Here is a 14,207-nt window from a genome sequence, read left to right on the forward strand (position 1 = left end):
AAAAGTTCCAATATCAGTGACCGGAGTTCCAGATCTAATGTGCTGTTTGAGAGGAAAAATCTTACCGCTTCTAACCCACCACGATGTCTAATACACGTGTATAGGCTTTCCACGTCAATTGCTACCAACAACATATCCGATTCAATACAGATCCCGTCGACCCTCAACAGTGCGTCCATACTGTCCCTAACATATGAGGGCAAAATTTCAACCAAAGTTTTAAATAAAAATCAATAAATTTGCAACTAGGGTCACAAGGGCCCCCAATGCCAGAGACTATAGGACACCCAGGAGGGTCGACAGGGTCCTTATGTATCTTCGGGAGAAGATAAAACGTCGGAACCTTAGGCTCCTTTACCACCAGTCCATCAAATACTTTTTTGGGATCACTCCCGATTCCACTGCTGAATCCAGAATGGAAATAATTTGACCATTATATCCACGTATGGGATTAAAAGGGAGCTTCTCATAGGTGTCTTTTTTGCGTAATTGTCGCAAGGCCTCCTTCTCATATTTGTCTTTTGGCCACACTACGACGTTCCCCCCCTTGTCCGCCGCCTTGTAGACGACATCATCGAAGGACTGTAATTCCCTCAAGGCTGTCCGCTCCTGTGCTGTTAGGTTATCATTCCTCCTACCTCTCAAATCTGATAGAGCTTTCAAATCCTCAGCCACAAGTCTAGTAAAGATCTCTATTTGGGGGCATAGTGACAAGGAGGGGAACGTCCTGGATCTAGGCATAATAGCCTGAGGGAACCTACCTTGAATTTCTATAGATTGTTCTTGTTGGAGTTCCTCCAGTGCTTGTAGTGCCTCCCTTTCTCTTTCATTATCAATTTCCAATCTTGCTTCGCCACCACCATGGAGTTTCCCCAAAAGTAATTTTCTTGAAAACAGGTGTAGGTCTTTTAAGGCTGTAAAGTAATCGAGATTGTTACTTGGGGAGAAATTCAAACCCCTACTTAGTAGACTACATTGTGCGTCAGAGAGGGATCTGGAAGAAAGGTTAATCACCTCAAGTTGATTTTTTGATCTCTTCTCTGATTGGTTATTCACTGTCCATTTTCGCTTTGCTCCAAGGTTCTGAGGTTCAGTCTGCGTATTGCTTTGAGAGTTCTGAATAGCCATATCTCCTGTCTGTTTTTTGGTATTACTCCTAGTTTTTGGTTTCTGATGTCCCCCACTAGAACTTTGTGATGAAACCGATATGGATCGGGATCGGGATCTATATCTAGTACGCCCTCTTCCATGTGTCCATCTATAAACTCGCCCTACTTGATAGTCCGTCATATCTCTTTGCAATTTTTCGGACTTTGTATGGCAGACCCCTTTTTCCCATTTTCCAAAGTCACTATCTAGTTCTTGATTCAATTTCTCTAGGGCTTCCTTTGATAATGTCTGTTTAATTTGTTCCTGAACCACATCTATTTCACTCTCCATTTCTATCAATTGTAAGTTGTTCATCTCAATCAATAGTTCAATATACCCAAATGAACATTTTGAGGATAAGTCTTCCCATCTCTTTCTCATAGTTTCATCCTCCACTTCAAATGAGGGGAATACCTGTATCCTAAGTCCCCTGGGTATTAGTTTTTTCTTTAGATATTTTTCTAGAAATGCCCTGTTCCACCATATTCTAGTTCTTTTTTCTAGGAGTCCCTTTAACTTTGCTATAGAATCTCTCATGTCTCTACCGTTCGCATTAAAATCAATATTGGAATCTTCTTTAAACATTACATCCAATTGTTCCAACCAAGATTGGTCACGGACTCTAAAATCCATGTTTAGCGTTGAAGAAGTTGCTGTGAAAAACACAGAAAACGTAATCAGAAACCACATCTTCATTTTGCTACATAGTGGGACCAGGCGTCAAGCCCTCCACCCTCAGATTACGGAATTGCTCCCAAACACATTAAATACCACAAGAAAGATAAGGAGTCTCTCAATTCTCCAATAAAAATACATAAAGTTTTTATTTCATTAATACATTAAAAATTAATTAATTACAATGGATGTTAAATGGAGGATATCCAAAAATGTTGGTCTGAGTTAATTGTCCACCACACTAACAAAAGGGTATGTTCACCATAAATCTATCACAATTATTGCTTGTTTCCCCAGTAGGTAAATAAAGTGCATATGTGCCTGGAGAACACTTTCTTATATACAGTATTTTAGCCTTGGTGAAACTTTAAATATAAGAACAGTGTCTTACCCATGATGTAGTGTAAGTAGGAACAACACCCAGACGCCCCAACGCGCGTTTCGCCCACGCTTCTTCAGGGGGTACGAAACAGACGCTGGGGAGCCGGATTTTATATGTTTTACCTGACCGGATGAACTGAGTTGTGCATGCGCCTCGAACCAATCCCCGGCGTGCTAACATGCCCCACTTCCGGTGCCCGGGAGCAATCCGGATGACGGCGCATGCGCAGTAGACATCTCCGGCGGGCTGGCATCCCCCGTTGCCTTGGGCGCATTGCGCATGACCGGAAGTCCGATAGCGCTGTCGGGTTCCGAGCATGCGCACCAGCTCCCGGGCACCGGAAGTGGGGCATGTTAGCACGCCGGGGATTGGTTCGAGGCGCATGCGCAACTCAGTTCATCCGGTCAGGTAAAACATATAAAATCCGGCTCCACAGCGTCTGTTTCGTACCCCCTGAAGAAGCGTGGGCGAAACGCGCGTTGGGGCGTCTGGGTGTTGTTCCTACTTACACTACATCATGGGTAAGACACTGTTCTTATATTTAAAGTTTCACCAAGGCTAAAATACTGTATATAAGAAAGTGTTCTCCAGGCACATATGCACTTTATTTACCTACTGGGGAAACAAGCAATAATTGTGATAGATTTATGGTGAACATACCCTTTTGTTAGTGTGGTGGACAATTAACTCAGACCAACATTTTTGGATATCCTCCATTTAACATCCATTGTAATTAATTAATTTTTAATGTATTAATGAAATAAAAACTTTATGTATTTTTATTGGAGAATTGAGAGACTCCTTATCTTTCTTGTGGTATTTAATTGAAGATTATTGTTGGAACTATGATATTTAGCAAATGGCTGAAAGCATAAATTATCAACATTGGAAAGGCCAAAATCAAAGCAGCCGTATAGATCTGCAATGGGCAATATGGTATGGTTTCTGGCAAGATCCCCTTTTTTAATATTCTGGACCTTCAACATCAGGTTCTTTTACTAAGGACCTTTTTGATATTTGACTTGTTCCCCGATGGTTTAATATTTTTTTCCAAACAAATATTTTATGTGCAAAATTACCTAGATATACATAAATGGTTGGATTTGGAACTAATGAGGTCTCCGTTTTATATTGTTTTTTTTTGAAGATTTCATTTGTGCAATCTATTCATTGCATAGATTAAATTGCTAAATTATTTTTAAATAAAAACTATATGTAAGCCAGCAGCTGGGTTGAGACCTCTTGTTTATTTGGACAACCGGGGTACCGCACTTCAGTGCTGTGGGATGGCGCTTGTTTTGGATTCTCAATCCAAATATCCAATAGAAAAGGACATAGCACACATCTTTTTGGATTCTTTTTAGTTTTTTCTTTTAATTCAAAATATCATGTATTTACATCTCCACCAAAAAGTGCAATATTCATACATGAAGAAAACACATCATGAGAGTATTTGTATAACGTTTTGGTCTTTCCGACCTTCGTCAAGCTAGATCTGCAACTGTGAATAAAAGCAGAGTATAGTTTATATCGCGTTATATAAATTAATTATCATAGTATATCAAAACAACAATAGGACCACTACGATGAAATATAGTGACAGAGGAATAGTCCCAGCTACATATGGCATTGCTGAAGAAACAGAATATTGTTAATGGATATATTCATATCATAGGATCAACATGTGTAATATCTGGAATAAAGTAGCAACAATGTGTCAGAGAGATGTCGTAGTTTTCTATTAATGTATATAACATATACATATATAACAGGTTCCGATGTAAAAATGACCAGAAACCAAGAGAAGGTTATGAGGTAGGGAATGCCATGTGTATAGGTATAAGTCTTATAGAGTAGGGTTACTCACCAAATAGATTGCGTATGCTTGCTTAGGTGGAGTGGGGAGAACAAGTGCATGGCATTGCACATGCTTTTAAGCACATGCAGACTGTCGGCCAAGCCAGTAAGCGACCTGCACGCTGGCGGGACCTGAAGTTCGGCCCACAATCCGGAAAGTCGGATCTCCAAAGAGAAGCCTACTGGAAACACACTCTACAAATTGAACTGAGGGGACTAAACCTATAACCGATCATTCTCTTAAATTGTTTTCCCATATATAATGTGAATATGTTATTTTGCTCTTTATGCATATTATGTGAGCTACATTGTTTGATTACTTAGAATGTCCAATTCTAGTTTGCTCTATTTTTTGACTTTCAGAAGAAATAAGTTATAGCGTGGATATCATAGTTGCTCTTTTGTATACTATTCTACCAATATAATTTACTCTACTTTATATTCTTTTTATATTATATTTATATTGTTTTTCCTCTATTTCCTAGTAATATTTATCTACCTACACAGCTGATTTTCAAAAATGTATCATACATTTTTCACTAGAGTCTTTGGGGCACATGTTTCATAAGTCTGGCTTAGTCCATCTGTTTTGGTGACTTTTCTTGGCTTTTCTGCTGGTTGGATGTATCTGAGCCTTTTTTCCTTATTAAAACATGTGGTGTTGGGTCTATGGTGAATTTGCAACCTTTTATAACCGAAGTCACAAAAAGTCTAACAGTCGCAATCGGTTCCAAGCTAATATCTGGTCAGGGACAGCCATAGATTTGTGACTTTTTAAACTTTCACATCTGGATGCAGGCGATAACTCGGGGAACACTGCAGGAAAGTAGACACTGGTCTCAAATTAACACAAGCACCATGAAAAGTCTAAAAAAATTTAAAGAAAAAGGCAAGGCAAAAGTATAATACATGTGTCCCTATGAGTAGGATTAAGCAAACCCAAACTGCAATATTCTAGTCTGTTTCAGAAGGGTTCAGGCAGAGGTTTTGTTTTGGCATACTGGGCTCACCCTCACTGGCACCGATCATAGGTTTTAACCCTTTAAATTTTGCCAGGGAGTGATGAACTTAGGGAAAGAGGTGGCAATGTTTAAAGGGTTAACACCAATGTCTGGCACTGATTGAAGTGTTTTATATTTGGTACCTCAACCAATTTTTTTTTCAAAGTTTGCCTGAATCTGAATGGATTCACTCATCATTATCTATGAGCGGTCCATAAATATAGTGCTGACTACGACATGCTCTACTTTTTAACTGACTGGTCAGATGTTATTGAAATAACTGCCATTGGCACTTACCCATCTAATGCAGTGCTGTGTCTTCTGCTTTTAGGTTTATGGTCCGGGTGCTCTCTATGTTCAATAGCAAAATAGACAAAAATCACTGATATGTGAAGTCATACCCTAAAACGAGATTGTCCTTTTGAGTTTCAGGAAATCTTTTAGTTCAACAAATGTCTTCTTTCTGAATAATAGTTATAGCAATGTCTCTTGAATTAACAAAGTATATTACTACATTAAGAGAAAAATAATTCTAATCTAATTTTTTTGGGTCCGTTTGTAATTATAAAATAACATTTTCTCCTTTTCATTTTTAATTTCAAGTTAATTCACAATACACATTGCCACCGCTAATAATTATTGTCTCTTGTATAACAGTGACATCACAAAAAGTCAATTAGAGCTTTTCAGGGATGCTGATGGAGGAACATTCTTTTATGGCAATCTCTACAGCTATAATAATGCTGCTTCAGATAACATTTTCACTTAAGGGTTGAAGTTGTATTTACCATTCAATTTTGGATTTCTTGAATTAAAGGAAACCTACCATGAGGAATCTATTATCAGAAGTAGATCTGAGGGTAAGTTCCTCCTGCCTGCCTTTGCCTGTAATTTCATAATTCTGGAACCTACCTTTATTCAAAGCGGTTGTCCGAGTTTTGAAAAAAAAACTATATGTGGCCGGGAGCGGGCTGCCTTCCGGTGCCCTCCGGTATTCAGCTTCCGGCCGGACCCGACAACCTTCCGGCCCCCATACACAATGCTGTGTATAGGGACGGCTAGGCGTACCCGGTCATGGCTGGCCGGAAGCTGAATGCAGCGCTGCTCCGGCGGCCATGTTTGTTTACATGGCGCCCGGACCGGAATGACAGCAGCGCTGGATACCGGAGGGCACCGGAAGGTAAGTACATCTTTTTTGTTTTAGGCAGCCCGCTCCCGGCCACATATAGTTTTTTTTCAAAACTCGGACAACCCCTTTAAGTAATATGTTATTTAACTGCAGAGGCTACTGAGGCGCGTACTACCCTTAGCTACCATTGCCTGGCCAGGCTAGTACACGCCCCAGTAGCCTCTACAGTTAATGTAAGTATTACTAAAATAAAGTTTTTAACAAATTAGGTTAGGTTCCAGGGTTATTAATTTACAGATTAGGGCAAACACAGTCAGAAGGAATCTACCATCAGATCTACTTCTGATGGTAGATTCCTCATGGTAGGTTTCCTTCAACAAAAATACCAATAATAAAGCTGAAAAGCTAATGTATGAACAAAAAAAATGAAATACAGGAAAAGGCTATTGAATGTTTTACATATCTAGGTTGCAAAAGGCCTTAAAAAATGATGCTATTTTGGTTGGGTAAGAAAGTAGTTAAAAAAAGAAGTAATGTCAGAGAATGATGTTGCTTACCTCAACGGAAAGGATTAATTAAAGGATGGTTTATTAACTTACAAAGGATAGAAGACTGGTTAGGTTTGCAATTGTTCATTTTGAAAGGACCCGGACAGATTGATGGACACAGAGACACCACTATCAATAGGAAATAGACATCACAGGGTTTTGTCATGTTGTGTAATTCGGGAAAAAAGACAGTTTTCTTCTCATAAAGGAAGTTAATAGAGTTTAACAAGCACTAGGAGTCTAATGTACAAAAAAAGAGCTAGAACATAGATTTGTTTCCATTCTTTGTTCACAAACCATTCAATTGATGAATTTCTGGGGCTGGAACCGAAGCTATGCTGACTATAGCTATAAATAGTAAAGGCTTTGTCATTTCTTCAACACTATGTTGGGACATAAGTTGTGAGATTTAAATCCTCAGTTTTTAACTACTTCAAGTCCAGGCCATTTTCCTCATGACCGGACAGATTTTTATATTTTATTTTAGAGCAATACTGGCACATCAAAAACAGGAATCTTTTTCCATTCTTTGATTATTTAACATATTTTTCAGTATTGCTTCAATGATTCCTCAGGTTTTAGTTTAGCATATTTATTTTAGTTTCATTTCCTATTTTTGAATATCTAGAAAAATTTAGAGAAGAAAAGAATGACTTTATAATAGTGGAAAAGACTTCTCAAATGTTTCATTTTGGTCATTTTATTTAGTGGGTATATTGGGGGTCATTTACTAAGGGCCCGATTCGCGTTTTCCCTACGTGTTACGTGAATATTTCTGATTTGCAGCGATTTTGCCTGTATTGCCTCGGGATTTTGGCACACGCGATCAGATTGTGGCGCATCGGCGCCAGCATGCACGCAACGGAAATCGGGGGGGCGTGGCAGAACGAAAACCCGACGGATTTGGAAAAACCGCCGCATTTGACAAAAAAAAGTGCGAAAATTGCACTTACCTTCACCAGGAATAGGCCGGTGAACTTGAGTGCATTCCGGCGGGCCTCGGGGAACTTCAGGGCAGCAGCGCCACCTGGTGGACGTCGGAGGAACTGCCTTAGTGAATCCCGGCTAGACCCGAATCCACTGCAGAGAACGCGCTGCTGGAGCGCGATTGGACCGGGTAAGTAAATCTGCCCCATTGTGTTTTTTATACCAGTCTTGACACAAGAAAATGTGATGTAGGCAATAAGTGACTTTTTGGTAGGTGTTGATTTGCATAATTTAAACTTTATGGCTGCATTATGGCATATTTCAACTTTTTTTTTTTATTTATTGCTGATTTTCACTGTAACTGAGGTTTAAACATGTAAAATACAGTGTCCTGAGAATGACTGCAGCGATATTGTGGGTTTGCTAAGATCCAGTATCAGTAAAGGCTACAGTATATATAAAAAATAAAGCATAGGAAAGCACCACAGATAATAAGAGCGGGTGAAATCAGGGCCGGTTTTAGACACAGTGAGGCCCCAAAATAAAACTATTTTATGAACAGTCACAGTCAGTAAGAGGCTCCTTTATTCCTGCACAATAATATCACTTTGTAGTTACACACAGTAATATGGGACTGTAGGAGGATTTTATAGGAGATAAACAGATGATAGTTAGATTGATGATAAATATGAAAGATGATATAGATTTTTAAATAGATGATAGATGCATAAGTATTAAGTATAAAGTGTGTATATATATCATATCATATATATATATATATATATATATATCATAACCTGATACTGATGCTGCAGTCTCTGTATGGTTCCTGCGGGGTCCTGCACAGTGTTCATTTCTACGCTAGGCCCTGCTGTAGAAACGGCAGGGCCTGGCGTACAATATAAAGGAAAAAAAAACAGGTGACTTAATCACATTTAATACATCACATGTTCCTACCTCAGAGATCCTGTAAACACACCCTCTATGGCGTGTCCCCGTTGCTACTGTGCATTTCCAGATGTCCATACTCACTGCAAGCTACAGCATATAGCATGCACATACATTCACACTGCCGCATGGACGTATATACGGACGACCTACATAGGGCTGATATACACCCACCATAGACGGCAATGGGCGCATGGCGCCCTGCAGGAGCGATATGGTCCGCCATGTATCCCTATGGATAGGGGCGGGGGTGATAGGCGCTCGGTACAGTGGGCAACGGCAGTGTGAATCCAGCCTTAGAATGGGACATACCCTCCGCTCCCCAGCTTATGCTAGGTTGAGGGCCAAAGGTCGGTTATCAGCGTGATGCAGGAATCTGAAGCCAGAGGATGGTTCTTTTCTTTCATCTTTTTATCTCCCCTGCCATGGCCCCCAGAAGGCCCAAGGTAGTTCATAATTCCTTAAAGATGAATCAGCCTAATATTTTTAAATCCTTAGGGTGTAACTTAACGTCCACAAACTTCTCCAGAATCTGTTTAAGATCAATTACATTTAGTGCAAATGCCTTCATTTTCTTCTTTTATATTTGCAGCAAAATGTTGTGCTCAGCTTGAATCTGTCACAGTGAATAAGAGACACATAAACTTTTTATTTTGTAACTCAGTGTATATTTATTTATGTAATAACAACAAAAGACGAAGGCACCAGTATATTAGTAGAAGAATCCACGCTGCTGTGTTATGGATCCTTCTATATTTCCACAGCTTGTTTAATTCTCTGTGCTGAGTTTTATAAAGTATACCATCAGAATCAGAGTTAAAGTTACAGTCACACTCGTGTAGGTAGTACAATGCACTTGAAGAGCCAATAGCACTCCAGCATCCCTAAGGATTCCAGTGACATTCTAGCTATAAAAGTGATATGAATAATTTGTCAAACAGATAACAGTGTGACACTGGAGAACACCATTTTGCACTTAATAAAGCAGCTAGTAGTTTTCATGTAAGAAGCAGTCTGCTGGTGTAAAAACAGCTGTAGGCACAGAAAAAAGAATCTGTATTTAATGGCTTTGTTCAGTTATATATATATATATATATATAAATATAAATATAAGATAAACGTTAAAGTTGTAATGATTTGTCTTTTATAGCTCTTTGGCAATGCATCTCCATATATAAATCCACCATCAAAATCAAGCATGAAAACCGAGAACACTGAGACTGTATTAATATTTATTATCTATGGCCTCCTTCTTTCTAAAATCAACTTTTAAAATTATGCTAATGAGTAGCGTTTAGGTTTGTACCAAGTTTGTGGGTTCGCTTCCCAACTTATGTCAACACAACACCCTTTGATTGGCGCTGATTGATGTTGGCTCACCAATCGTGAACATTAAATCTTTAAAAGCGACTGGTAAAGTCACCAGCAGGAATAAAATTGCCCACGGCCACATGGTGGCATCGCCATTCCCTGATGATGTCATCAGGAGCGTCGCCGGTAGGTTGGCTGTGGTGATTTAAATGCAATTGGTGAACTCGTCTGAACCTGAATTTAAACGGCTTCCCTTCTTACTACTAATGAGCCTGAAGAGTTGCGGGGAGTGTTACCATAGCCCCTCTGTGCTCTTGCTTCATAGGCTGTTTCACTGCCTCACCATCTCCCTCATTCTGCCTGATATAATCGCAATGCAGCAGAGAAAGTTTCAGCACAAAGTAGGAGGGGAGAAATGTTCCTGCACAATGTAACAGCCTGTGAAGCTACAGCACAGAGAGGCACTGGTAATGCCAGATTAAAAAGTTAATTTTAGAATGGAGGAGGCTATGGGTAACAAATATAAAAATGTTTACCACAGTCACAGTGCCTGGATCTAGGAGTTTATGGTAGATTTCCTTTAATAAGATTCATATGTACATTTGAAGCACTGTAGGAGGCAGATAGAAGGGGGATGACCACTTCTTACTAGTTACAAACTACTAGGGAGTTCCCATCTGGGCATCCACATTTAATTTAATTCATTTGCCATATGTAAACATTTCTTCAATTGGATGTTATTAAAAAAAATGTTCCTGTGTGAAGATAATTTCTCATAAATGTAGCCATGTCGTCCCTTGTGGCCGTATCCAAGGACACAGTCTTGTTTCTAAGGGACCATATCATTACATTTATCTTCACACAGGTACATTTTTTAATAACATCTAATTGAAGAAATGTATATATGGCAGATTAATGAAATTGAATGTGAATGGGCAGACGAGAATAATCCTTTAGGTTGCAGTAAAGCAATACTAAAAGTAGCTCCATATGTTGAACAGTACAGTTCCACTTTGAGCATTATCTAATGAACAATATTATTGTTCTTTTCTTGATATCTTATTTTTCCCTAATAGGTGTCATTTCAAGCTAAGGTATTCAGCCATGGGGGAATTTGAATTCCATCAAAAACAACTTTGGGAAATTTAGCTCAATTTTGTGACTATATTGGATTAAAAGAGAAAAAAAAAGTTATTACCACATTATATTTTGTGCAAAGAGCAAAATTATGCAAGTTCTGGCAATTTTCATGGGACTGCATTACCGAAGTAATGCTGTGATAAGTGCATAAGCAGCAAGCAATTTTGGCTGTGACCATTTGCATGAATATGAACAGACATTGAGCACAATGTGCCGTTTGCCTCCAGCTAAATACATTTGAAAAGAGCTATTGAGAGGTACATATTGTGAACAAAGAAAACACCTGACATTTAAATATATGTGTAATGACACAATTTGAAGGAAACCTACAGTAGCTTCATGATAGAAGACCATTGCCTAAAAAGCGGTGTCAGATAATTGGAATATTACTTTGCTCAATTTCTAAAAAAAGGTACATTGGAGAAATACTCAGACCTGAGTTTTTTGAAAATGTGAAGATGGCGATTTGCATCATTGGGTTAATACTAACATTTTAACAAACTGATGAACATGCCTGAAGGATTGTGATCAAGTTGTAAGTTGGTGGTACAGAACTGTATTTAAAGGTGATGTCCAGTTTTTAGAAATTGCTCACATGTCCTTAGAATAAGTGATCAATTTGAGTTTGTCAGCGGTGCTACCCATTTGCCCGGCTAATAAGCTGCGTAAAGTGCAATTTGGCACTCTGGTAAGTGTTCCTTCCAAGTCATATACGGCAACGTGAAGCTTAGACCTATTAAAGTGAACAGGGCTGAGATCTTAAACCAACGACTTTACTATGAATAGTGTTGTGCATGATAGGAAGTGAAGAATGCTGTGGTCTCCTCAAAATTCAGATCCCAAACTACTCCTTTTCTCTGTTATTACAGTACTGATATCTTTAATGTATATATAAAGGAAATCTACCATGTGGATGCAATGCTTCTAAACCAAGAAAACTTACATGCTGGTGTGTGTCTCATTACATTGTAATAGAATTATTTTTCTTTCAACTTCAGTTTGTATGATTTTGTAACAAAGTACAAGATCGAATAACACAGTACAATAAGAGTTTTTCTGGCATATTGCAATTGAATGTTGTCGACAGAAAATTAAGGAAGTTAAAGGAAACCTACCACTTTGAAATGATCTGATCCAGTATGACCCACACTAACCTGCAAATAAGGCGAGATGAACTGGTGCAGGCACATATTTTAGTTAATCAAATAACAAAATGGATGGATTATGACTATAGATTCTGAACTTTGCTTATAACCCACTCGGCGCTTGACTCTACTTCACCGCATTTGGGCATTAGCATACTAGGGGAGGCAGGCAGAGTGCCGTCCCCGCCTCCCCCCACCCTCCTTTCTTTGCTTCTTAGAGTCGGTGATGTCACTGAGCCCTCAGGAGCATTACAGCATGTGCATCGCTGGCTCACATGGTGGCTGCACTTGCTATTTTACGCAGAATTTGGTCTCTTGGCTAATCCAAAGATGAGCAAAAATTACATCTAAGGCATTGTATTTGAAAGTGACATTAGTCTAGTGACGTAATGTGAGTGACATTGTAATAGAATTATTTTTCTTTCAACTTCAGTTTGTATGATTTTGTAACAAAGTACAAGATCGAATAACACAGTACAATAAGAGTTTTTCTGGCATATTGCAATTGAATGTTGTGGACAGAAAATTAAGGAAGTTAAAGGAAACCTACCACTTTGAAATGATCTGACCCAGTATGACCCACACTAACCTGCACATAAGGCGAGATGAACTGGTGCAGGCACATATTTTAGTTAATCAAATAACGAAATGGATGGATTATGACTATAGATTCTGAACTTTGCTTATAACCCACTCGGCGCTTGACTCTACGTCACCACATTTGGGCATTAGCATACAAGAGGAGGCATGCAGAGTGCCCCCCACCCTCCCTTCTTCGAGCTGAGCCCTCAGGAGCATTAGCGCATGTGCATCGCTGGCTCACATGGCAGCTGCTCGTGCTATCGCGAGACTTTGTCAAGGAGACCACCGAAGTCTCGCCGCCGTCATCAAGAGACTTCGGCCATAGACGGCTCAGCCGCCATGTGAGCCGGCAATGTGTATGCTCTTATGCTCCTGAGGTCTTGGTGACGTCGCCGGCTCTCGGGAGCGAAGAAGGGAGGGTGGGGGGACGGCACTCTGCATGCCTCCCCTAGTATGCTAATTCCCAAGCGCTATGACGTAGAGTCAAGTGTCAAGTGGATTATTAGCAAAGTTCAGAATCTATAGTTATAATCCATCCATTTCATTATTGGATTAACCAAAATATGTGCGTGCACCAGCTCATCTCGCCTTATGTGCAGGTTAGTGTGGGTCATAATGCCCATTTAAAAGTGGTAGATTTCCTTTAGGAATTCAATGGCTTTGAGTGGCTACAGATTAGCTTAATAAAGTCATGCCATTGCCTATTTTATATAATCAGTTGTCTGATTCAAACTCTAATCTACCATATCGTTAAAGAAAGGCGTAACTATCATTAACATTGTAACTACATGCAAGTTATCATATTAAAGCATTTTATTGCTTTGTTTTTTCTTTCTAGTGCCTTGTATTTGAAGATGCCCCAAATGGAGTTGAAGCAGGAATTGCAGCTGGCATGCAGGTGGTTATGGTTCCAGATGAAAATCTGAATCGAGACCTTACAAAGAGAGCCACATTAATCCTAAACTCTCTAGAGGATTTTAAACCAGAATTATTCGGTTTGCCACCTTATGAATAGAGATGCTTAGTATGTAACCAATATGTTAATTCATAATACAGATGTAAATTCAAATAGAATTTGAATAAATATATCTTCATTACATTGTTTTATATTTCAAATATTTTTAAAAATCTGTAATATTATTGGTCACTCTAGTCAGATCTGATTTATTGAATTATACATTGTGCAGGTCCAGTAGGGAAGAGCATGATTCCAGGTTTTAGTAAGGTTCTAGGATTACAATAAAAAATGAGTCTTGTTCCTCCTTCAGGCCCTGCACCATGAATTATTAACTTTGAATGCAGTCTTACATTAAGGCGTAACTATGTGTCAGGGGCGCTTCGGCCCCTACCACACTGAGGCCGAAATGTTGCTGACACATGGTAAAAAAATACACGTAAGAATAATGAGTACAC

At 39.2% G+C, this 14,207-nt stretch overlaps 1 protein-coding gene across 4 annotated transcripts in view; it reads left to right on the forward strand.

The window, feature by feature from the left end:
• PUDP (pseudouridine 5'-phosphatase) overlaps positions 1-13,891 on the forward strand; it is a 232,092-nt gene extending 218,201 nt beyond the window's left edge. For 3 of the 4 annotated variants that reach the window (XM_072137857.1, XM_072137854.1, XM_072137856.1), the window contains one exon: positions 13,633-13,891. In XM_072137857.1, coding sequence (XP_071993958.1) covers positions 13,633-13,809 — 177 coding nt within the window. In that variant the 3' untranslated portion in view covers positions 13,810-13,891. The remainder of the gene's footprint in view (positions 1-13,632) is intronic. The other variant, XM_072137858.1, reaches the window with a different exon arrangement.
• The last annotated feature ends 316 nt before the right edge of the window (positions 13,892-14,207 follow it).

Source organism: Engystomops pustulosus, chromosome 2, assembly GCF_040894005.1.
Source record: "Engystomops pustulosus chromosome 2, aEngPut4.maternal, whole genome shotgun sequence".
In the NCBI taxonomy this organism is placed as follows: domain Eukaryota; kingdom Metazoa; phylum Chordata; class Amphibia; order Anura; family Leptodactylidae; genus Engystomops; species Engystomops pustulosus.